Consider the following 26,818-nt stretch of genomic DNA (forward strand, 5'->3'; position numbering starts at 1 on the left):
TCACGGCGGGTTACAGCGGTATTAAGTGGTGCACATCCTCGATGCATTGAAGCAGAATAAAGTTAAAATGGGCATTAACTTATCAAGCAAAAAGTAGAGAAAAACAGAATTTTCAAACTTTATTTATCTTTAACGATCTTTTTTTATCTTAAGCAATGTCTGGCTTCTTGTAGAATTTTTCCAAAATAAATTTGCTAACACAAAAACTATGGTTTTCCTCTCCAACTTCGAATTATCCGAAACATTCGAAAAAAATTCGAATTAAAGAAGAAATTTTAACATTAAATAAAACAGAAAACTCAAGGGGGAGTGTTTAAAGTTCGAATTATACAAAATTCGAATTAACCAAGTTCTACTGTGTAGTATTTATCTTAAGTAAATTGTACATTCCGTATTTTACTGTACCTGACTATTTGTTTTTCTATAATATTGATCAGATCCATAGTTTTCGTTAGAAATACTCGTTTGGTGGAGTTTTATGAGATAATTCTGATATTTTTAACTCGTGAATTCGGGCATCTTCAAAGTGGGTCATCTGGAAGAAATATGTATAATCACCCCCCTCATTTCGCCGTTACATAATTTAAAATAAAATTCACTATTTTAATTAATTAGATTGAAAGTTGTTTGTCTTCCAGAATGTTACGGTAACAAATTAATGATTAAAAAATTTAATTTCAAAAAGAAACTCGACAAAATTTGCATTTTAACCAAAGCGAAGAGAGTTGTCCCGTCCCGCTTAATACGAGGCGTATGGTCATTGATTCTTAAAATATATAAAATTTTGGCATCCATTTTAATAAAAACATCAAACAATTCTTCAAATACATCGACTAATCTTGACGCTGTTTCGTCTGCGTATCATTTACATTTATTTTATATCTCTAATTTGGCAACCAATTGTCTGTCGTCTGCTGAGAAATTTCATATATACAGAATATTTATCACCCCGGAAATATTTATCTACATGATATTACAAGAACCACCAAAGAGATACAATGTAATTGCTTGATCTCATAATTGAATGAATAGAAAATTAATTTCAAAATACGTATAATTAATTATTCATTCATTAAAAATTATCATTTATATATATTTTTTCCTTCTCAGACTGGTGTGTCAATGTCAATGACACTAGTAAAACAGAGACACGCGAGTTTATGAGAATTTCGCCAAATTTGGCGAGAGCAGTAGATATTATTGGAGCCAAGGCAAGAATCTAGCAAATCGAGGTTTGAAGTCAGAGAGAGAAGGCTTTCTGTTAAGATGCCTGAAGCTGATCGGGACAATTCTCCTCTCTCTGTGTTGTCATCTGATGGTGGTGAGTTGCGTTTTGGAATCGTTTGAATGAGGATTAAAGAGAGAGAGAGATGAATGTTTTTGCCATATCACAACCATGTAGACACTTCTATGCTTCCATCGACATTATAATCATCTCAGCAATTGCAGAACATTGTCAACGTAATATTTAAGTGTCTGTGAATGTCTAGTATGTGAAGATGTCAGATTTTTAGATCGAACTGTGCAGGGATTTACGGATTCTTGCAAAAAAAAAAATAATATATATATACACATATATATATTTTTACTGTTTGAAAAGGGATTGAATACTTTTTTTCTTACAAATATATTATTCTTGTTCAGACTCAGAAATTTTTGTTTTCTCTTCGTGGTGGAAAGCGAGTTTGATTTTATGTCAATAGAAAATAAAAAAAAAGCATGTGAAGTGTGTCAATCATACAGATTTTGAACATGTTGACATTGAAAACTAAAATGAAAACAGAATCATTCTTGAGAGATGGAACTTTCCTAACGAGGTTTATTAAAGGACTCGTTGTCACCTTTCTGGTGTTTGGCTTTCCTCTAACCGGTAAGTATACTTAAATTGCATACAATAATATAATTAATTAACCTTATAAAGTGGTTAAAATTTTTTTTAATGAGCTATATATAAGACAGAGATTTTATGAAAAGGTGTTCATGAAAGAGAATCCGAGAACACAGGGTAGTATCAATTTGAAATGTTTTCAGAAAACCATACTTAGTATTGGCCTTTTTTAATAGTTATTTATAACCACATTAACAAGCTCGAGTGGAATATTAACCGTCATTTTTTATTTCTAGTGCTAGAAAAATTTAGGGTCTTGACGTCTCTGTGAAGTTAAATATTTTACATTCAACTAACAAAGAGTTTGCAATAAAAATGTTTGTGTTTGTACATATACTTTTACAAGAACTGACCCTAAAACTTTTCTCCAATGTACAGCTGCAAATGTTGCACGTGCCTGAATACTGTCACGTTCAGCACCCACCATGCAATTTTAAACTAATAAAACTAATATTAACAAATTAATAAAACAAATAAAACTGCCAATTATATTATTGTAAGATTACAGACACCTTTGTTAGACAAAAAAAAAACTTTAATTTCTGTAATTATAATATTTCGGATTTCTAATCCTAAATTCAAAACTGAATGTATATACCTTTCTTGCTTTTAGTTTTGAGAATGATGTAGTCAATGACAAGACTAGCTTCAGTATTATTTAAAAGTGTTTATAAATAGTGATGAAAGGAATTGTAGAAATATACACACGTAACCACTCTTTCTCTTGAGAAAGTAACTGAAAAATATGAAGGCGGGAAAAAAAGAGATGAGAGAAGAAAATGGACAAAGAGAATAGCGACACGTCTTTTTTCCGTAATAATAAATATTTGTGATAAAATATTGAGGGTGGGGGGAGGTAGTAAGAGAAAAAGTAAGTTTATACGTTAAAACGTATCATGTTAAAAACTTCATCTTTAAAGAAATAAGAGTGATATTGTGTGTGTGTTGTGTGTGTGAAAAAAAAAAAAAGGAGAAAAAATTTCAATTAAATGCTGAGATGGCATACGTTAAGATGGAGTGTGTCGCCAACATTTATTCTGATATACCATCGTCTACAGCGAAAGTCAGTATTTTATCTTGACGCAGCTTTATTTATTGGAAAACAATCCGTTCACACGCGTAGGGTATTTAATAAGCGGAAAAGCGAACATTTTGTTTTCAACAGCAAAGGAATATGTATGCGTAAGCATAATGGTTCTTTTAAAGGCCATGCTATGGTTCTTACTAATTCGTTTTTTCGATTGGGAACATTTACTGGGGAGAGTCAAAAGTTTTGCAATATTTGAATAAGAATGCGCGGCTCGATGTCATGTAGCAGAAACAAATTATCATTGAAAACAACCACCATTAACTATTAGAAAAGAGTAGATAGATGGTAAATTATTTACTTCGCTGTTCATGAGAGATTTGAGAAGCGCAAAGATGAAAGTGAAACATCAATTCAACAGTTTTTGCTTTATGATCCCAAATCAGGCCAAATCTAGCGGAAGCAACCAGAAACATTTATTCAGCATAAGGTAATGTTGATAACAGCCCAGAAATAATATGGTTTAAGAAATTTCTCTTGCATCGAAAAACTTCAACGATTAGCCTTGGTTAGGTAGGCAAAAAACCTTGGATTCTGAGACTTTGCGAGAGGTTGTAATTCAGATTGAACTATAAGAGCCCGAAGATTACCGAGGAATCTCGTTGTCCAATGTGATTTGTCACCATCACGACCTCAGTGAAAAGTAATGCTAATTAAAAAAAACCATGTAAAACACTTTAGATTAATCCTAATATTTTAGGGTGCAAGCAAACGCACACTGAATTTTTTCAATTCTTCTAATTAAAAAATGTTTGTTCCTAGCGAGTCATATTTTTAGAGTGAAATGAAAAAAGTTGGTGGGGCTCTCAAAGTGGACTTACTCTTTCTTGCTCGGGCTTGTATATGGGTGCTTCACAGAGCTCGCGCGTTTTGTGGGCGGGGAGAAAAGTTGTGCGACAAGCAACATGTGCCAGACGAGTCACTGGTTCGTGAGGATCCACTTGTTTGCGTCAAGCCAGTGCCATCTTTACACATGGGCATAGCCTGGGGGCTGCATAGCAAAGAGACCTGGTTTTAATTTTCGAGAGTAAGAATGTAAATTGGTTGATAGGTAGGTAGAAGGGCCTCTGAAAACCGCTTTGCCGGGGGGGGGGGGGCTATGATTCTGTTGAGGCAGCCCTGCGTCAAGAATCTCGAGTCACGTGCACGGTGCAGAGCCTTATCAGTTGACTGTTTGCTTTTTTGATGATTGATGCTTGACTTTCAGATCCTCCCGAGTTAAAGAGGATGAAATAGTGAGGACGTAGACCAAACGGGCACAAACAATAATCAGACTTGTTTCTACGAGTGGGAGTCCCGGGCACGAGTAGTGTGGAGAGAGAGAGACCCACCTTCTAAATATAAAGGGGGTTCGTCCACACTACTCGTGCTTGATACTTTTTCTCACAACGTTCACGTAAGAGATAGTGGCCTCGTCTAGCTTTTGCTCAAACTCTCTTGGTGCAAGTTCACCGTTTGATTGGGAGGATCTGAAAGTCAAAAATCAATCATTAAAGAAGCAAGCAGAAGAATCTGTTAATTGATGAGGCTAATTGATATGAATCTGTCTATATCATTCGAGTGGCACCACGTGGACATCTTTGTTGTACCAGACAGGTAAAGCAACTGATTCGTTTTTTTCACGTGTTGCTTATCTTGCGTACCGTCATATCATACACATTACTCGAGAGCTCAGCAAGACACACCATAGGTGGAGGTAGACATGAAAGGCCGGGGGGAGCATGATAATGAAAGCTGGGGGGGGGGATGATGATGCCAATTCACATATACAGCGAAATCTTGATATAACGATACTCTGCGGGCGGAGAAAAAATATCGTTGAAGAGGGATTATCGTTATATCGAGTATCGTTGTAGCGAGTTTTCACTGTATATGCATATACATTAGATCAGTCGGTTTCTCCGTCATTGACGCTGGGGGGAGGGGAATGAACCCCGTATCTCCTGCTATGAGACACGATTAAAATCTCGAGTACAAACATAACTGTAGAAACACCTAAAAATAGAATGTCATTTAGAAATTGCGTTTGTCTTATTTTTTCGAGTTATGCTCGTAGGATATTGGAATCAATCAAGCGAAATGGTCGTGTGCGACATATAGACCACATTCCCCGATGAAGGAAATCTACAGAGATCACAAAGCATTTGGGTTTTGTGGAAGTAATTTCTTGTGTGTTGAGAAGGGGTGGATAAGAGAGATTGAGCATACTATGACATCCGGCCGTTGGTCGTTCGACCAAAGCTAGGGGGAGATACGAACATTTGATAAGCGAAAATATTTTAAAAGGACCAGCGGTAGAAGCTTTGCTGAATAGATGGCTCAATGGTTTACCATGGGGACAGATGCAAGTAATTTGAGTAAGTTTTTCCTGTGCGTGCTTTTGAGAAAAAAGAAAAAATAGAATAAAAAATAAAAAACCACATCTCTCGACCGGCAGCAGTTTATGACGAAGCCCACATGACCCTTGGACCCTTGTTGAAAACGTTCGAGAAAATTCCTTTGAAAAAATGAACATCGACTATTAATAATTCTCTTACAAAAAAATAAAAATAAATAAATACCATGTATATATGCGAGAGAGAGAGAGAAAGAGAGAAGAAGGCTTTGTCCAATATAAACTACTCGGTGTTGGAATGGAAGAGAGAGTTCGCTGTCCTATGATTTTTCTATGAGAATTTTTTTTTACTTGTCAAGGCAAGGAAACGAATACATTCCCTATGTTGCAATATTGTAGCTACATTTTTGTGCAGCATTTCTAAGATGTATCCGAGTTTCGATGGAAGTCGTAAAAAGAATTCCCAAAGTAAATCGGGGTATCAAGTTTATGAGTGTGTCATGGTCTTGATATTTATTATTATTTTAGTGTCATTACTCAGATGCATTAGGCCCCTGACACCCAACGTGGAGCAATATGATTTTAAAGGGGGGGGGGGGCGATTTGAATTTTTCCTTTGATGTCTCTTTTCCTGACCATAGTGAACTAAATACAGTATTAATGTAAATGTCCTGAAAATTCTGACATTTTTTCTTTAGGGACGTGTTTCAGCTTGCGCTGTGTCGTTTTATTATCATATTAGAATAAAAATTTCACGGCAATAAAAGTTGAAAGTTCATGACAAAAAACTTATCGTGATATGGATGATCGAAAACTGAATGTAAGATATTATTTTTTTTTAAATGAAGGTAATGTGTTTTTCTCTCTCTCAAGTTTCTATAAATATTTAAGAAGTCTATAGAGATTATGCTTTACATGAATCAGCATTTTTATGCTTTTGCAGTTTTTAATTTGGGAATTTCGGTCTTAAAGATAAGGATGGAGGTAGGTGACTTGTTGCAGCAGATGACGATGTCTTTTAGAATGAGAAATAAAAGAAAATCAGAAATCGCGCGCGACCACTAGAAACTTATTAGAAATTTGAAAAATTCCAAAAAGAGCAGTCCACAAATATTTCGTGAAACTAGTAGGAGAAAGCTGTATAGATAGACATACAGTGTGGACACACTTCTCGAAAGTACTGAAAAAAAGGGGAAAAAAACATTTTTAAGACCGCCTATGATAACCCAAAAACATTTTCATGAAAGTGACGTGATATTTTATCACGTCTACCATACTGACCAGCAACTTTCTTTAATCTTTAATTTTTCGCGCGCAGATCTGATATTTTTGTGCACAGTACAGCAACAGCTACATACACTATGACAGTGGTTCTCAACCGGGGACCATATGGCCCCCCTAGTGGTACTGGGATACTTCAAGGGGGCCACGGCAGGTGGTTTGGAGGGCTGCAGAGAGCTGAGAAGAAAAATTAAGGTGTTAAGAAATAAAGCTTTTATATTAGTGACTACACACTTACAGAATCCAACAAAACCACACATAAAACCAGGGCCGTCTTAGGGCATGGACCCACCCGGGCCTCACCGCCTACATTTTACAAATTCCTTAATAGGATGGGGTTTTCCGCAGGCTCCCGGCTAGATTTTTCACAAACTCCTTTATATTAAATTTATAGTGGGGAAAACAAAAAATGATGAAAACCATATGAGGCCCCGGGCTGCAACTCTGTCAGTCCCACTCTTGTGAGGGGTCATAGCCGGTGGCCTCATGTCCATAAGTGACCCCACCTTATGATATTTTGTATAGTACAATTAATTTTGAAAATAAGTAGGAATAATGTAGGCTGTTTATTTCCAGCTTTGTATGGGACTACCATAGCATCACTTTGCTTAGGGGGGCCCATGATGTTGAGACAGTCCTGAATAGAACTCTAACTAGCGGGGAGATCAGTAAATTCTAGGCCAGTGGTCTGGAGGCCAATCTTTGCAAAATTTTCGTTCAGTATAAATTCACTGAAAAAAAAATCAATTCAATACGTATAAAGGATCTTGCTTCTAGATGAGAGTTGAAGACTCTGGGTAAGACAGGGGAGCCACGAGAAAAAAAATATGGTTCAAAGGGGGCCACGGGCAAAAAAAGGTTAAGAAACACTGCACTATGGTATACTTGGCGATTTTGCGTGCAACGGAAGTGTGTGTGTGTGGTGAACGTATAGCTTAGAGGGAACATTACTGACCAGAGACATCACTTTTACTTTTTTTCTCGCCCCTCTAAATTCTTCATATGCAAAATCACTCGCTAAAATGACGCTGTCAAATAGATACATGGACGAACATTTGTTTCCAAATCAGCAAAATTATAAATAGACGGAATTTAAAAAAATACCCGAAGAATAGCATTTAGTTGGAAGAAGAAAAGCCGAAATACTGTATATTTTCGAATAATAGAAGTTAAGTCTTAAACTTTTTCCCTTCGTTCAGGAGCTCACAAGGAAAACACCCAGAACTTCCAGGACGACACCTTAATTTTCTTGGGCATCAACACTGACTCAGCGTAACTCAGATATTGGTGAAGTTTTGCCAACGAAGCTCATCTTACGCAACCCTGAAGCCACCAAAGGTTCCCAACATCATGAAGATAGCCTCGAGGCTTTTGATTTCTAATTAAGTATTGTAGTTTGCAGTTGCGAAAACGAAACCTTGTCTGAGCATCCTCTCTTTCAATAATTTGCCATTTGAAATTGAACGGAGAGACCGCCATCATATTACTTAGTCGTTGATGAAACAATCGATGCGGAGCAGTCATTAGGTTATCACTTTTAATTACTGTTTCCTGATATCGCTGAATGTGCGTTGTTGCTGTCTCGTGATATCAATAGCGAGTATAGTGTTCAGGTGGATCTTGGGAAATCAAGGGCACTAGCAGGATTTAGAGAACTGAATAATGGTGTCAACACGAGAGGTTAATGTAAAATATTTCAGCTTTAATGAACTCTCAACTCTGAGCTAGTCGAATGATTTATGCAAAAATTAAGTCTTTATCCTTAGAAAAATTTTATAGCCGAGTTTTTCAAATGGGAAAGTTACGGGAGTCCCTATGGCCTCGCGGGGCTGACCGAACTCCGGCCCTGGGCCCGAGATGAATCTCATTTTCTTTTGTATTTTCACGCTATAAATTCCCTTTAGAAAGGGCTCTTAAAAAATCTGACAAAGGCCTGCCAGATATCTCAGCCTAGGCGCTCTGCTGCAGGATGTGGAGGAGGGGGTATGCTCCCTACCCATAACATATAAGCATCAGTAGTAGTAACTACTACTACTTAACCGTAAATGCACCTCGTACATTCCTCTATGGAATTTCTAATGAATTGGTACACGCCGGAATGTGCATGTATGTGTTGGGGACATAACATGAAGTTAGATATGTATAATGCTTGTTATGGGTAGTGCTGCCAACTGCCATTAATTTTTCTAACTATGAGTGAAGTGTAATGATTGAAGATTTTACCGTTGTTGGCCTGTTGCTCTCTGTGGCGGGACTTTTTCACTGAGAGGTCGGCTCACATTCACGCCTCAAAGTTGGGAACCACAGAAAACCAACTTCAGCCAGCCACCACTGTGGCGACGGTGGGGTTCGAAACCGGGTCCTCGACCCCTTGTACTTCCCAGTTTAATTTGGCATTATTTTACGTCTTCATCAAAAGAGCTCAAAAACAACAAACTAGCGTCATCGATTATTCATGATTTAAAACTCCTTTTTCACATTTTGCTTTCATATTCATGTACTACTTGTCATACTGTATTTTTAATTTTGAAAAATACATAATTTTTGAAATCGAATGATTTACTATATATATATATATATATCTCAATAATGGATAATGAAGAGGGAATTGATATATAGATACTATATATTGTGTATTTACATTTAAGTCAGACGAAAAAAAGGAAATGATGCTGTCTGTGTGTATATATACGAAAAACCGAAATCGAAATGTTCCGTATGTATTTAAGCAGGGTTAAATCTCAGGGGTTCCATGTTTTAGCGGGAAAGTGCATTTCTCCATTTTCATCACATTTCCACTTCTGCCGAACCGGCCACTTTCTCTCCGCCTTTCGCCTTTGTCGGCAGGAATGGTTGATGGTCTCGGTTGGAAATCGAAAGCTTTTCGTTTTTCCTAACAACAACAACGAATAGAGCGCGTGATGTCAGCTTAATTTCGAAAACGTGGAATTGGTGCCTTTGTCATGCAGATGAAGTGAAAGGAACCGAAAATAAAAAAAGTGGTTGGTTTTCTCCTTTTTTTTTAAGAAAGGCCAACGCTGTGCAGTTGAGAGTGTTTTTGGTTGAGATTTATTATCATCGAATACTTCCTTCGTCGTGTGCAGCAGGGTAAAAGGAAGACGCCACCATATTTACCTCTCTGTGCACGCCTCAGCTTATGGTCTTAGCCGATCCTTTCATTTATTTTAGACTCCATTTGTTTTGTTTTATTTTTTCAACGAAAAGAATCTCGTTATGGTGATCACAATGAAGTATCACGCCATGTAGCCATTACGGAAAAAACTGTACTAGTAATCACAGTCTGTGAAAACTTGATGTGCTTGTATATATACCAGAAGTGGGAGAAATCACATTTTTGTGATCGATTATATTGATTAATTCTTTTTTTGCCCAAAAGTTTCAAAATTTTGAATTTTGTAACTTTTAAATCTGACCCATTTTAAATCTATAAGATGATATACCATAGAAATAAGATTTCAAGACTTTAACTATTAAAGAAACCCATGGGCAGATGTATTATTCCTCAATTTGGTTATGATAAACCCACGAGTGTGTTGAATGCTAAAATTATACTAAGGACGTTTTCTTTTGCTGCCCATACCCACCAGACAGAAAGATATAGACATGGTCGAGGGGTTGCAGGGAAGATTTACTTGGACACTTGTTTGTATGTAGAAGTTAAGCTATGGAGAGAAAGACTGGATTCTTTGAATATGTTTTTCCAACATTCTTAAAGAGACACCAATATTAATTGGTTAGGCACTTTTTCTAACTAGGTTGTGAAAACGGGGTATAGCTTACCTTCTGTCGTCATAAATTCTAAAATTGACATATTTAAAAAAGGAAAATATACTATTAGAGTTGAGATTAGGAAAAATCTAGAATTTATATACATTCTTAGATGACAACCACATTTCATGGCACTGTTACTTCTCTTTTAAAACTATTTTAGCTTGTTTTTGTTTCTTGAATTCAAGGAACTGTATATTTAGGTATGGAAGAAATATCCATTGGCATTTTTTATTATTATTTCATCTTCCTCGTTGAGCAATTTTCTTGTAGCGGCCTTTGTATTTGCATTTAGAATCATTCAGTCGGGCATTAAATTTAATCAATTATATTATTATATATTTTTTCAATCATTAATTTTTTGCGGTCCTATGTTGAGGTAGACTCGACATTAGGTCTGCATCAGAAAGCAATAGTACTTCATTGCTACAGCGACTCCTTACGATAATAGGAAGGCGTCTGTGTGAATTAGGCTTCTTAACAGAACTCAAAAGCTATACAAAAACTGCAAAGAAACAAACTTCCGGGGGTCTTCCTCATTGCTGGAGAGGCATTATAAAGTATGAACCGTTAAGAGTATGGCTGAATACAGTCTGAATTAGACTGAATTTATAGTCACGAATTTCATAATTTCATTTCACTGGTTGGATAAACAACTGTTTCGACAATCTGTCAAAACCAAAGTATTTACGAAATAATTTACATTCAAACTAAAAAAGAATTATGGCATGTACAGGGTGATTCAAATTGTTTGTCTGTAGGACTAAATCTGTAACTGTTGACTTCAGAAGTATATGTAGCCTACTTCCAATTGAAAAAAATTTCAAATGACATGCGGTTTCTGTAAATGACGTAATTTTTTTGAGGGATCATACACATAAAAAAAATAAAAACATCAACTTTTTATACAGTCCCTGCATGCTAAAAAATACTATTACAAAGTTGTTGCCATGTCTCTCTTAATGCCAACAAAACAATTCCACGTTCATAGGTGTGAATTCAAAAACTGGAGAAGAGTTGGAAAAACAGTATAAACACCACTAGCGAAATGAATGATTTTTCCTTATTTATGTTTTTTTTCTTCCAACTTTTCTTCGGTTTTTGAATTCAAATATCTCAGCAATTATTGCCCTTAAAAAAATGGAATTTTTTTGTTGACAACTTTGTAATTGGGTATTTTGGCACACGGGGACTGTATAAAAAGTTAATGTGTTTTTATTTTCTATGTGTAAAACAGTTTTTTATGTGTCATCATGTTATTATCAAAATGGTTCTTCAGCAACTACTTTGCAGGTATTTCAATGTGCATCTTGATGAAAGTTGTGTTATCCACACACTGATGCTGCACAAAATAGATTGCACTACTGGCCAAGTACAGCATCGTTTACTTGCACATTTTGCACTTTCTTTTCTTTTTTTTGCCAAAGTTCCATTGCTTCAGGCGTATCCATGCAAATTTTCAAGTCATTCTGACCAGTACTTATTTTATAGTTTTGGAATCAAAACTTTAGCTGTAATAACCCTGTATATATGTTAATTGATTATTTTTCATAAATCTGTGACTACTATACAGTAGAACTTTGATTAACTGGTGGTGAGAGCATAAAAAAAACTATTAAATATTAAGACTGGGTGATATACAGTATGAGATGTGCTACTTCTTATGGAAAAGAAAATGACATGTTTGTGAGGTAATGTAACTACTACACTACTTTCACCAACTCTGGCCATATCGCTATATTGCACTTTACTGTCATTAATGAGATGGGCTGGAAATAAAGGCGCTGTCTATCGGTGGGCTCGCCTCAAGCTCGTTAAGGAAAATATCTTATCTATATCCTCCCTCGGATTCGAACCCATGACCGTGACAGCAACCGTCACGGTGGTAGACGAGCATCTTACCACCACGTGACTCAGGTGCACTACTAGTACACTGGTCTTTGTCCTTTAGGGACACCTGGTATTTTTATTGGAATCAAAGACCACCTATTCTTAGTCTGATGGTGTCACTACTGTTGCTGCTTCTTTGTGAGCAGCAACACAGTAGCGACATTGTAATAGCCTACACCACTACATTTAAATTTGTTTTTCAATCGTTATTCATGAATTTGCTAAAGATAGAGCATCAGAATGTAGCCAAAGGTTAAAAAGTGTGGTAAGAATAAGAAATTTTGGCTTCTGTAGATAACTTTAAATAACCAATATAGTTCATATGGAAAAAATATATATATTCAGGCCACTTTTTATGAGACTTTTTGGAAAAAAAACCCCACTTATACCATTTAAAGATATACCATCAGAGTGTACTCCAAGAATATAAAATGTGGTAAGAATGAAAAATTTTGGTTAGTAATGAACCAATATATATGATATTTTTCAAGGAAAAAAATTATATTCAGGCCACTTTTATTTGATATTTTGAAAAAAAAACCATTTAGTTAAAACCAACGTGGTTTAAATGAAACAACCCGTACAATCCCTCAAAACATTACGACATTTAAAGAAACCGCGGGCCATTTGAAAATTTTTTGTAATTGGAAGTATACTTCTAAAATCGACGGTTACAGAGTTAGTCCTTCGGACAAACAATTTGAATCATCATTTATATTTAACCTGGAGCAATACTTACAATACTTACTACACTCATCAAGTGCACGGAAGAGACCCTCTATCTCGTCCGATATATCCGGAAATGACAAGACCTTACGAAATTCCAGGGAAATTCCACCCCGCACTATTTTCCACCATTCATTCTTACTTTCAATTTCTTCTTCCATCCACCTATCTTTTTTTTTTTGTACATTCCTTTTTTTCCTTATCGAAGATATTTTCGAAGGCCATGGGAGCAGGCGAACCCTTTTCTTCTGGATGTGCCCAAGGACTCTGCAAAAGCTCATAGAGAGGCGATCAGTTCTCTCATCTGTCTTATTGGAAAGACAGCTCAACTAGGAGTAGATGTCAGAGAAAGCAATTCCTCAGTGGTCGTTCATTTTTTTCCATCTCTCTCACTTTCTCTCGTACACTTTACTGACAATGTACCAATGCTGTGTATAAAAGTGGTGAAGAGGAGTTGGAGAAAGTCTAGGGATTCAGACCTCAAGCAAGCAAGTGAGCTAGCTTGCTTAGCTACTACTGACTGTTCATTCGCTGCCCTCCATCTTCTATTTGGTGTCTTTGGTGGAGGGAGTGGTTGGATTCTGTATGATTTTTTTTTTCTCTTTATCTATCATTAGCTGGTACTCTACGGGAATGCCACGTGCCAGCAGCGAGTCATTTATAACGTTAAGGATACAGTCTGGTCTGTGGGAAAAAACGTCTTCAACGACATAGAGAGTTCACTTCACATCTATTCATCACTGACACAAGAAATTTTTTTTATTTTTATATTCCTGTGTTGATCAGTCCCCGACAGGTGCCGTGGGAACTGTTTGCCGAAACGGGAGAAAAATAATCATGTCTATGTATGATAGTTTTATCGAATACAGGGGAGAACAAAAAGGCATGATTTTTGGATATAGAAAATACTGCTCATCCCGAAATGCGGATAAATTTTTATTACCCGTTAATCGTTGATTTCCGGCATTTAAAGGGAACTTACGAGCAGAAACACATCATGGTCGCGATCTAAGGATGCCGCATTGACCATTAGCGTCGTTAGTGATGAAGTGCGAATCACAATGACACATGAAATTGTTCGGGTGTAATTTTAGGGGCGCACTACCCTATGAAACACATTATGACTAAAATCTGCAGGGTACTGTTAACAAGTACCGATACAAAGCTAATAATTGAATCCTTACCCGATCCAGTTATGGGGGTCGCGCACAAGCTCATACGGTCCAAATAATTCCCTATTACACTGTATGTGTATCAGTTACACTTCATTAACTGCCATTTCGTGTATGAAGCCCGGAAACCGTTTTGGTGATCGGAGACGAATTGAGGCGCCGTTTTCCATGTCTGGTGTTTCCCTTTTTGGAGCGTCTGTTTCATCTGTTGAGTTCATTCCCGCCTTTGGAAATGGGAAAAGCCAGATGTTTATTGAACACCTCCCCCACTCTTCATTTTTCGTATTTCGTTTGTGTTGCCACGTGGAGCAGATAATGGATATTATTCATCCGAGCAGAAATTTGTAATATCTATCCAGATAAACCGTATTTTGCATATTTCGATTCTCAACAAACATAAAATTTTGAAGATAAAACTTGTTTTTCGTAGCTCTGTTGTATCATCGTAATTTATAAAGCATTAAAATTGTATGTCAGTGCACAGTACGATTAACTCGACAGCATGCTCGTGATCCTTTAAAGGAGTTTCTCAAAGTGGGCAATATCCCCCCCCCCACCCTGGTGAGCGATGGAATGGTCCAGGGGGCGATAGAAGCTACGGATTCAATATAGGATCCTATGAGTTCACTTGAGTTGGGGGCGATGAGAGAAAACAATTTCTGAAGAAGGGGACAAGAGAATGAAAAGTTTGAGATTCGTTAAAGTAAGTGAGTAACCATCGAACAGATAGTGGAAAAATGCTCAAAACATTGTTGCTCAAGTGATTCTTATTTAAATGGTTTGAAACTTTAGATACTAGCAGGAGTCATTGTAATTTTTATTTCATTGAGCCCTTGATGGCGGAAATGACGGTCCTTATCACCAACGGGGAAAGTTTTACATGATATCTTAACGCACCCGAGCCGTTATCCCGACACTTTCGCAAAGACGACTCGAATGTTCCAAAGTTTTAATGCGTTTGTATAAGGTAACTTGAATCGAGTAAGGGACTGATTTTCTGAATAGGAATATTATTTGTAGGTCACAAGACTGCGAAGACAAAATTTTAGGTTTGTACCCTTCACGAAGAAAGGAAAAACTATGCTCTAAAGGGCCTTTAGAGCAGAGTTTTTAGTCTTTTGTTGCCATGGCTTCTTTAGTTTTCCAAAATTGTAATTTCTGTCTGGAGAAAAACTTTTTATAAAGGATGTAAGAGATTGTTTTAAGGGGGAAAAAATCAGGAAGTGACGCCTTCTTCGTGAAATTTCAGTGCTTTCCCAGAGAAGCGCACCTCACTGTTCTGGAGTAAAACGGAGAAAAGCAGAATCAACAAAAACATTCGAGACGTAATGCCTATAAGAAATGAATAAAAACAAACAATAGATTAAACAGCAAAGCAGTAGGGAAAAGAACTTTGTATATCGACAATGATGTGAGCAGCATAAGATATACTACCCTAGATCACGCGATTCTATCTCGAACTAACGAACCAACTGCCCAAATACTGTATTACCGCAACATTTGTTCCACAAAATACATCAGTGGAAGAGAAATATTTTCTGATGGATTAAGTAGAATGTACGTATTTCAATTTGAAATGACTATCAAAAGTGGAGAAAAATGATAACGCTTTTCATGCAATATCTCGTGAATTTTTTTCGATTGTTAATATTTTACTTCTTCAATACCATTGTTCAACAATGCATATATTCAGGAGAAATCTTTCTCCTCTTTCTCAATGTTTTATTTGCTATCGTATAAGTATCATAATGCCGAAGCATTTATCGTTTGGCTTAAATAAACGCGGGCTGCTCGTAAAAGTTAAGATGGTTTGGAACCAAATTTATTCCATAAGCGATATATTTCCTTTTATTGCTCATTTAAAATAATAATTGTTTAGAAAATTGTGCGGACCTCATTCTGTCAAGGAAGAACTCACGTATATCATTCATACCAGCTCAAAACATGAGACTTTATATATATTTACTATGTATGAAAAGTGGAGAAAAAATTAATTATACTACGAGGTCTTTGAGTCACTCAAATAACAAAGACGCCGACACACTAGCCGCCATGTCAGCAGCCGTAATGGCGCAAAACTTTTAGGAGAGGGGACGCGATATTTGGCGGAAATTGCGATCGTTAATTCAGACCACATGACGCCGCTTCGAAAATGAACTAACTTCTGCTTATAGTGCTGCTTCGGTTGTGCATGCATGCATCTCTGCCTTTGGGAGAATCTCCAATGTTCGGTCATTCATTTGTAGGCTATAGAAACGAATTCGCATCTTCTAGAAATTTCGATTGATGCAACGCAGATTGTTTTTACCGCTATTGTTTGCTTTTGTTTTCTCGTTCAGCGCGGAAGTTAATATTCAATTTGTTTGAATAATATTCGAAGAGTGCGGATGTTTTTTTGTAAGAGTTTGATGGTTCTCTCGAGATTCATTTCCCTCATATATTATTTGTTATCTACATTACAGTTGATCGATGGATCAGCACAAATTAAGGGTGGACATCGTGACCTGATGCAATTTTTTTGATCGTCGAATGCTTAATATTATGGCACACGTTCCGGTTTTGCTCAATGATTTAATTTTAAGGATTTTGAGGATTTCTTCTGCAAAAATGAATGGTGGAATTTGATTTCTTTATTTAAAACTACGAGTTTTATGAAAACTCTTTGGACGCCAGATAAATTTTTTGTATTCAACTTCAATCACTTCCGGTGACTAAAAAGACACCACAATTATCTTCCACTGCCAGGATCTATTGAACTGGGGCTGTTTGATTTGGAATTGATTCCAGACTGGACAAAAACATCCATTTCTAGCCAGGATTCAAATCGTGGCCAGTTGAACTTTTAATGCTAGTCTGTCAACTACTTTTATAACGATCTGTCAGGATGGAATCTGGCTCTGTCTTCTAATTACTCGGCTGCCAGGCAACTATGTATTCAAAAATGCAGCAAGTAAATAGTGATAACTTAAACTATCATTTAGAAAATTGCAACAGATCGATCTTTTCAGTGCTGGTAACTCGATAAATTCATCGATTCATATCGTAACTAATGCGCTTTCAACCGTTCATTTGCTTAAATTCAGGTTCATTCAGACAGTTTACTTTCATATGCAGATGTATTTAAAGAGGGAAAAAAGTTATTCACGTTTTTTCCCTTTTCGTCTGTCGTATCTTTTTGCTTGTATATATGTTAATACAAGATATACAGAAGACTGGATGTTGTGAAGATATTTATTATTTGCGATGTTAATTTTTTTTTTTTTTTTTTTTTTAAAAATCTCCATCTCTGATGAGTTTTTCCCTTCCTTAAAAAATTAACATCGCAAATAATAAATATCTTCACAACATCCAGTCTTCTGTATATCTTGTATTAACAAGTGGAGAGCGACATTCTTGTCATATATATGTTAATACATACTTATTAGTATGTATTAACTCGCGAAAGCAACATGGTTTTCTCATATTTTTCAACTAAAGGCAAGGTATATTTTGAGTTCGTTTCTGCATTGATGCTTCTAAATAACTCCTAAACATTCAATTTTTACTTGTGAACTGGTCATGAAATTTCTATAATTACCAGCAGAATGGCTCAAAGATACACATCTCCTATTTCTTGACAAGCCAAGCAAGAAAAATTCTCTTCCACAAATTAGCCATATGTGGGAGACATATTGCTGTGCAATGATGGAAAAGTAAGTGGGCAAACAAATAATGACATTTTAAAATTATTCAAATTTGTAAATCATATAAATACAGTGTGTTCCCTAAAGTGCAACATCCCTTTTTTTTTAAATATTGAAAATTTTTTTTTCAATATTTTTTTTCTCATATAATAGCATTCAGGGTACCTCATTTGCTTAATACAAGCCATGAAAAATGTTCTCCTATAGATATTTCAATGCTTGCCAATTAAAGGGCTAAAAATCTAGTACTTTTCACTTTCTGATCTGTGTTGAGTGAAAAACAAAATACGCTTTTTGGCCAATATGCAAAACAGAAAAAAAGTTAAAATTATATCGCAACATAAAACCTTCTAAATACGGACCGATGCCTTAAAATAACAAGAACGTTTATAGGACGATGAGATTAAGAAGGGATTGAAATAGATATAAATAAGTAAGATTAAGAGCAAAAAACGTTAATTGCTTAAGAACTCTAAAAACTTTTTAATTAAGAACTTTTTAAACATTTAGATGTTTAAATTATTTTATGTGTAGTATATAGATGTATAATACAGATAGTGTAAATAGATGTGTTTAATAATATTGCCTTTATATTAGAATGATAATTATAATTATATTTATATTAGTTGTTTAATAATATTTAAAAACAATTGAATGTTAATGGTCTTGAAACATAAATTTCTGAATAAATTTTGTTTTATTAGCGTTATATATTCGATATTTCACTGTTTATTATATACGAGGCTAGGAAAAATTTCACTCGTAAGAGATAAATCAAACATGGGTGGGTCATGGTTTGAAAGATCTCACCTCCATCATTCATTGTCATATCTTGAATAGGAAGTCTTGAAAAGGGTATATGTATTTTTTATTTATACAGGGATATGGATCTCGATCTCAAGTAAAATGCAAGGTATTTTTTTCTCCTATAAGTTTGACCGACCTCGCCAGTATTTCCGCGATTCAAATCGTAGTACTGTCTGTGTACACATTTCACCAATCCACCAAACTATTTTTTTTTCATTGCAGAGATGGTGATTGTATAGAAAGGATGATTGATTGTACCGTTATGGAAGTCGTCAGTATTATTCGTTTCTGTATTATACGTACCTCGTTCTTTCTATTCATAACATATTTTGCTCTCCTTTTTCCCCTCAAACTTACCTTCGAACCGTACATTTATCCATCCTCTTCCTTCCGCTGTTTCTTAGCAAAAGCAGTTTTGATAAACTGTCTGTAGAGTCTTCCTCGCGTGCTTGTTTTAGAGACCATATCTTATGTAAGGTTAAAAATCTCATTTACCGGTACCTCTTGCTAGTTATTCATCAACGTAATTTAGTGCTCTGAAAATTCGTTTTCTACCCCATCTGTACAAGTGCTGATTGAATCGAGAGCAGCAGAAATTCTTTCTCTTCATCTCGAGACTCGAAACATTTTTGAAAGAAATGATAAAAATGAAATACTGGGAAGGGTTCATTTAATTCGATCTCAAATCTAAAACTAGGTAAACTCAATGCACATAAATTCTATAAATATAATTGCAGTTGCCCTTTAATTATTTTAAAATATAGTCTATTCCCATGAAATAATGAAATTTCAGACCAAACATATGATTAGATAAAATCTATATACAGTATACTGTATGTGTGTGTGTCATATTAATCACCCATCAGGTAGAAATTACGAGTTACCAAAAACGTTCTGGAAACTAAAATGAGTATTTCTAATTTTTATCTCTATTTTTTCGAATCTAAATATTTTTTCTTTCAGTATGCAAAGAGTATGGGTGATGCATTATCTCTAAAAAAATGTCATTATCTTAATTCAGCAAGTTATTTTATTATTCAGAGTTAGGGCGTGGTCCCAACGCCTTTTATGTTGGGACGGAAGTGTCTTTCCTTTTACCCTACCTACCTTTTACAGTCATGATTTTAAGCATCAGGCGAAAATATTCATTATAGACGTTCGAAATAAAGGCGGTAGAGTATTACTCTTCTACAGTATTCAAGTGTGATTACCTTTTGATAACTCATATTGGTGTTAGAATGACAATGCATCTGAATTTATTGCCGCATTTGTAGAGACGCGCAATACAAAGATTTTTTGTAGTACTCGACATGGAAGGACATTTACGCCTGTCGGTAATGGTTATCTGATACGTCTATTAAAAAGGTGTGAATTTATACTGCTCGCTGTCTCCCAATAGTGGATTATATTCAATCTTTTCGCTCTTCATCGTAAAAAAATCTCAAAAACAGTAACTAATTCTAATAAATACGGATCTATTAATGTGAGATATGAATTAAAATCTCTGTCGAATTTATATGCCCGACAACATGTTTTTGCCAGCGCTTTCTAACTGTTATAATAACCACGCTTTAGTATCACATAGGTGGCTGTAGAAATCAACACATTCATCGATTCAATTTCACAGCTTCAATTACGGACGTGCCCGGCATACGAGATTAAATCGAAAGGTCTACTTACCGTTGAGAGGTAATAATGAGAAGATGTTAATAATCTCTCCCTCATCGAGTCGTTAAATGGATTCTTCGTACGCATGTATTATACGTACGTGTGGTTATTTCTGGGGTTCCTGGCCTTTTCCAAAAATATTCTATGGGCAAAACAACGTGGAAAAAGTCTCAGAAAGCAATTTATTCCTCCTTCCGTTGCTCTTCTCTTTTTTTTGTACCGGAAATTTATGTTTTTTCCCACTTTTTTTCCTCTTTTACTGGAAAAAAAGAAGCTTCAAAAGCTTCCCTCTCATGACGAAAGTGCTTTTACTCCACCCAAACTTTAAACCAGTAGCAAAAGAAAAAAAAATACCATGCGTAGAAATGTACGCTATCTTTGTATGTGTATGTGAGAGAGTTGGAAATCACTCGCATCTTTTCAAAGGGAATGGGTATAAATGAAATTTTCTACCTCCTCGGGTTACATATAAGTTATCATTTTTTATTTCAAAACGAAATATCATAAAATTATACCATGACCCCCCCCTCCCTCCCCACCCGAAACGTGGTAATAATACTTCAATGAGAAACACTTGACGAAGTAGGGCAAGATATTTCTGGACGTCTATGTGTTCAAATAACTTTTATGGAACATTTTATTCCATTGCTCGGCATTATTGATAGCTCTAAAAGGTAATCAAATTCTCTACCTAACTCGTTTTTCTATATGTTTTATATATTTTTTCCATTGGAGAGACCGTTAACAAAATCATCGATTCTGTAGGAATATGGGGAAAAAGGGGCCGAGAGAATTTTTATTTTTTTTCACATATGAAAGTTAAGGAAAATATTTGAGACACGTGATCCATGAATGTCGATATTGTCATGGATTTTTTTTCTTGTGGGATGAATATACATGAAAAGGGGGAAAAAGTCATTATTTTGCGAGGGATGTAAGCTAAGGTAGCAGTTCTCGGAAAAATCTTCTAAGACTTCCCTCGCCGGCTAAAAGAAAAAGAGTAGAAAGTCGGATAAACGGTAGCTTTAGCATGGCAGCAGAAAACACAAGCAATAGAAGCTAACAGGGCGATCAGATTGCGAAGCGAGAGCCATCCTATATGCCCTCTGTCAAAAAACCGAAAAACCGATGGCCGTTGTAGGAAAATAATACCCATCCCTCCGCACCGGCCTACATTGCAATAATGCCGGTAATTCCATAGGGATCACAAACGCTGGCTTAAAGAAATATATATCTAAAAGGAAAAAAAACAAGAAAGGAAACATTTCTTTCTTCTTTGAAACGAATTTTCCAGAGAAGAAAAGTCCAAAATCCCCGCGGACCGAAAAACAAAATAAAATCACGAAAGAAAACAAAAATCCTATGAAAAAAGTTCCATGAAAAGAAATCATTTGCTGTATGAACAGGAATGTCCCGTCCCACAAGTTGTGAGAGAACAAAAAAAGAAATCACGTGAATTAACTTTAGTGAAACTCACACCTGGGTATTGCTCAAGAAAACATTGATCTTATGACTGTGTGTGTCATTTGAATCAATTAGTTTAGACGCTATTTGACGTTTTCTTATTGCCATCTATAAATGGGAAAAACAATTTCTTTTTGGAAAGAAATTTTGTTGAAAAAACTTGAATAACGAAAAACCTCAGATTCCAGTTAAGTTTTTTTTAATGAAAGAGTTACTCGTATCATGAAAAACTCTGATCTCGAAAACTTCCAATTTAAAATAATGAATATCTCTTTAAAATTCATCCTACATCTCTACGATATTAATACTCCTATACCAATCAATTATCATTGCACAGTACAGTACAACAATCGTTGTCGGCTCTAACTTGTTTAAGGGATCTCATAAACTATGGTCCAGTAAAAACATCATTAAAAATATTATTTAACCTTTGATATATTTCGAATTTCGTATACATATTTTTATTGTATATGCTATCCTACGCTAATGCAATGTTTTACAAACCTCCAATATTTACTTTTTTCTACAAATTTAAACAACATATGGCACTAGCGCTCATGATAAAATAGCATGACATCAATGTAATTGAATAAAAATTATTTCAAAATAAAAGAAACTGTTCAGTTCATAAAATGCAGAAAACGATTTTAGATCCATTCATAAACACTTGGTTTATAAAAAATGTATTTAACTTTTTTGTTTTAATATTCAAAATTTTAAAATTATTTTGAATAATTTGAGTCAATGAAGTCTCAATCTTTTCATCGTTTTATGAATTGAACAGTTTTTTATTTTTAATCAATTTTTATTCAATTACATTGATGCCATGCTATTTTATCATGTGCGCAAGGTGTTTTTATGCATTTGTTTTTTTTTTTAAATTTGCATTACATTAAGTGTTGAAGATATGTAAAACTTTGTACTGGCGTAGGATAGCATATACAATCAAATATATGTGCTCTAAATTTGAAATAAATCAATGGTTAAATAATATTTTTAATGATATTTCTATTATAGAACATGGTTTTTTACGAAAGCTTCTACGCTTAAAAGGTATGAGACCCTTTTCAAAGCGTAGAAGCTTTCGTTTGTCGAATGAGATTTTTTTTTATCTTTCAAGTTCAAGTCCTTAGTCGAATACTGACAAGTTGACGCGTTTTAGTGAGTAATAGTTTTTACTTACCACATGGAAACTCACGATACCACTGTATAACTGAAGTGAAAAGTGATAATTATAATATGCAGCAGTTGGTGGTCTTAGAAATTCGACTAAGCCTTGTCATTTACAGATGATGCCTATTATATGGCCACCGTAACTATACTGAATCTTTGAACTTACATTCTAAATGCTGAGCATAATTTTCGCCAAACTATAAAATTCACAAAAAACGTGTTTTCAAAGCTTTAAACTCACAAATTTCTATAATATTAAGATTCGGGATTATAATAAAACCTTTTGAGTGATCTGAAAACAACTAATTCTTGATAGTCCAGTAATGAGCGCATTACAGCAAGTACAACAGGTCTGGGATTGAATCCTTTGAGTAGCACGGGAGCATGAACATTTGCAAAGGGATTTAACCCTTGTATACATTTTAGGCCCTTGCATACGTGAAATTATATTGGAGTGACAAAAATATGACTAGAAAATTTTTCGACAAATCATCTTCAAAGCTATAGTTGATTTGATACGAAATACACAACCACGAGAACGGTGACTTGCTAAAATTGCCAGCCTATATTAAGATGAGTGTGACAATGCCATATGGTACTTATTGATTACGATATACAGTATATGTTATTTTATATTATTAAGCTTACTTTTCTTTGATTCTATAAAACTGATATTTTTTCTCCATCTACCATACTCACATATTTGCAATACAAACTATTTTTGAGTATTTCTGAAGTATTTTTTCGTGATTTTTCCGAATAAGAGGATGTACTGCAAAAATACTTTTTCTTATTACTCATAAAAGAAAACAATCAAATTTTGAAGTCATATAAATTTCAATGAAAGGCAACACGGAGAGACGAAGTAAAATCATATTCTTTCATGAAACATATATTGAAAATTTCACATGGACTGGGGATTTTTTTACATATTGATTACTCTTTAAGATAAAATTGATTGATTTAAGTTTATTTATTGATTTCAATTTCGTACAGTTTCAATGCAATTTGTGTGCTGCTATTTATGTATTACTGTTGAAATTTAATTTTCAATTCATCTCAAAAACAATCTGACAAAACAATGTCACATTCGGAATCAGAGCCCCAAAATTACCTTAACATCACTTGAATATCTTTGGCAGAAGTGAGTAGTAGTAGTTGAGTAGTGTAATCGTTGTTATAGCAATATGCTGTTGAGGGCATCACCTGAGCATTATCAGCATAATTATGAAGTTCATAACAGCCATGATGTGATTCAGCTTTCCACTGAAAAAAAACGTAAAATGGTATTATGGTGAATTTCTTCAGTCATTATAGACTGGAGTTATGAATATTTAGATTGCATGTCTTCTAGTAAGAAGTTATGAATCGGTAAAAAATTGTGTATTTCTTATCAAGACATCGCGTTTTAGCAATTGGTATAAATATACGACATAATCACCGATACTATCCAATAATTTCAGAAAAAATTATACTATATCGGATCAATATTGTATTGTGCCAGAGAAACCCGGGAGAAAAAAAACAATTATTACCACCATGGTATATATGAGGATTCCATGTCAAATAATCACTTTGCCGAGAGTGTAACACCACTCCTGATACCCAAGATTAAAGGAGACTATGGAAAGAATACACACACAAAAAATAAAAAATAAATAAATAAAACCGAGAGAAACATGCTCTCGTTGTGCAGACCGTCATCTGAGACTTCACATCTTATTGCTTTTTATCTCATCCGGTAGAGAAGATTGGAGGAGATATCTTTTGACTTTCTTCCACACGGTGCAAAGTGATACATAGGGCAATGAGTATACACCCTATATATATATATATATATACCCACACACATATATACGCACATGGACATTCTGTCCATTGCTTCTATATCTCTCGTGTATTCGTTTTTTATTTTCATTTCTTAACCTTTCTCTTCTATATCTTGTCCATAATTCATGGACGCCGGTGCATGCGTGTATGTATTGGAGTATATGTCTTCAAGGAGAATGGCCCCGGATGGAAATGGACTTTTTGACTTCCAAATGAGAAAAGAGCGCTGCTCTATTTGTCGCTCCTATTTCTTCGAGGCGGATAGTCTTTCTTTTCTACTTTCGTATATATTTTTCTGCCAGCCTTATGTCTGGTTCTTTTTTTTTTCCTGCTCTATCACTCTTTTTTTTCATCTTAGAAGAAAGAGGAGCTTTTCGTCAGGTTATTATGAGTTAGTTGAGTATATAGGAAGAGGTAAGGACTCTCTCTCTCTCTCTTGTTGAAATGATCACTGCTCTGTCATTAGGAGAGAATGTGGCAGAATATTAATAGTTTCTTTTCGGGTGCGATGCTCACCCTGGAGGCTTGCTTGTTCCGTGGTCTTGACTCCTCCAACACAATGGCAAACGATACCTTTTTCGGTACCAGGTGAAACAATCGTACTGTAATTATGATTCTTTTTTGTTGAAATGGGAGTGGAACTATTTCCAATGAGAGCATAAGAAAAAAGAGGTGAAAAATCGAATTGAGTTAGGGAGAAACCCTCCAGCTTGTTGGTACATGCTAATCGATAAACGATGGACGTAAAAAGGAAAAAGAGCAATAAATAATAAGAAAAAACATATATATGAAGAAAAAATGGACAAAAAAACGGAATTCCGTTAACTTTTTTTTCCTTTTATACACGAAAATTGCTGTGAAACCTCTTTCTCATATGAGAGAGAGAGAGAAGAATAATGGAATGTTAAATTATCGGCTCAGTTATCAAAAGTATCGACATATCCATCTCTGTCTGGACCGTCAATACTTTTAGGTTGGGTTTGGATTCGCCAAACTGGAATACTCAGTTAAAAATTACACGTCGGATTCAGTTTTATTGGGGAAAAAAGGGGAAGAGATGAAATAAGAGTAATATATATAAAGGCTTACTTGCTTTTTTTAATGTATTGTGAAGATAGTTCACTATTCTTTTGCTTATTGCAGCACCGAGTGTGAATATTCGATGAAATAATTGGTTGAAATGAGAATGTTTGGATCAAGTGTTGTTATGGAGAACTTAAAGAAATCAATATGAGTAAGATGGAAACATAATAATAATAATAATTGATACTGACGTTTTTCACTAGTTGCAACATTGATTTTTTGAGTGTCACCGAATGAATTATTTTTTTCTCTGTAACATAGTCATTACGACTCTGACCTCTGTGCTAGTGAGGGTCGAAGAAAATTGGAGCAGTTATAAAAATAATGTACAGTGAATCCTAATTTTATGACGTTTGGGCCCAGTCCCGATTCATCTCTCTACATTTTAATTTAAATATTTCATTTATGTGTCGCCAAGAACCCCGCAACTTCCAGGAACCTACGCCAAAACGTCGTACAGTAAATGCGAAGTCGTAAAACCGATACTTAGTTTTCTTTCTGTTAAAAATATCCAATATTTTTATTTTATTTTGGAATTCTGTTTGAACATAATCTGAATTTTCAAAGTACTTGGAAAAGAAATCAGAAAATTTGATTATATTTATCTCTCTAAAAAAAAACGAAATAAAAAAAAACAATGGTGTTAAATTTTACTTGAGGATTCTGATAGTATTATTTTAAGATAAAAGAAAAGAGCGCAATATTTCGAACTTTTTTGAAGATTATTTCCAAGCAATAGATTTTATTTATAAATTTATTTTATTAATTTTTTTATTTACATTATCAGACCTTTGTATAACCATGTTCAAAGCTGACTTGGGATATTTAATTCTTTCGCAAGTTCTACTTTTGTGTTTGATCAAGAATTCTTGTTGAATTCTTCCGATAATACTATTTTAAATTTCAGAAGGTTTTTGTTTGCCAACATTCTAGATTAAACGC

General features: G+C 35.1%; 1 protein-coding gene across 4 annotated transcripts in view; it reads left to right on the plus strand.

The window, feature by feature from the left end:
* The first annotated feature begins 1,242 nt into the window (after positions 1–1,242).
* The window catches only part of LOC149065535 (neogenin-like), a 258,565-nt gene continuing 232,989 nt past the window's right edge, over positions 1,243–26,818 (plus strand). For 3 of the 4 annotated variants that reach the window (XM_089254107.1, XM_089254110.1, XM_089254109.1), the window contains exon 1: positions 1,243–1,870. In XM_089254107.1, coding sequence (XP_089110233.1) covers positions 1,753–1,870 — 118 coding nt within the window. In that variant the 5' untranslated portion in view covers positions 1,243–1,752. The remainder of the gene's footprint in view (positions 1,871–26,818) is intronic. The other variant, XM_089254108.1, reaches the window with a different exon arrangement.

Source organism: Pholcus phalangioides, unplaced genomic scaffold (assembly GCF_987345545.1).
Source record: "Pholcus phalangioides strain wild (caught in Gottingen) unplaced genomic scaffold, Ppha-v1.0 ptg000039l_1, whole genome shotgun sequence".
In the NCBI taxonomy this organism is placed as follows: domain Eukaryota; kingdom Metazoa; phylum Arthropoda; class Arachnida; order Araneae; family Pholcidae; genus Pholcus; species Pholcus phalangioides.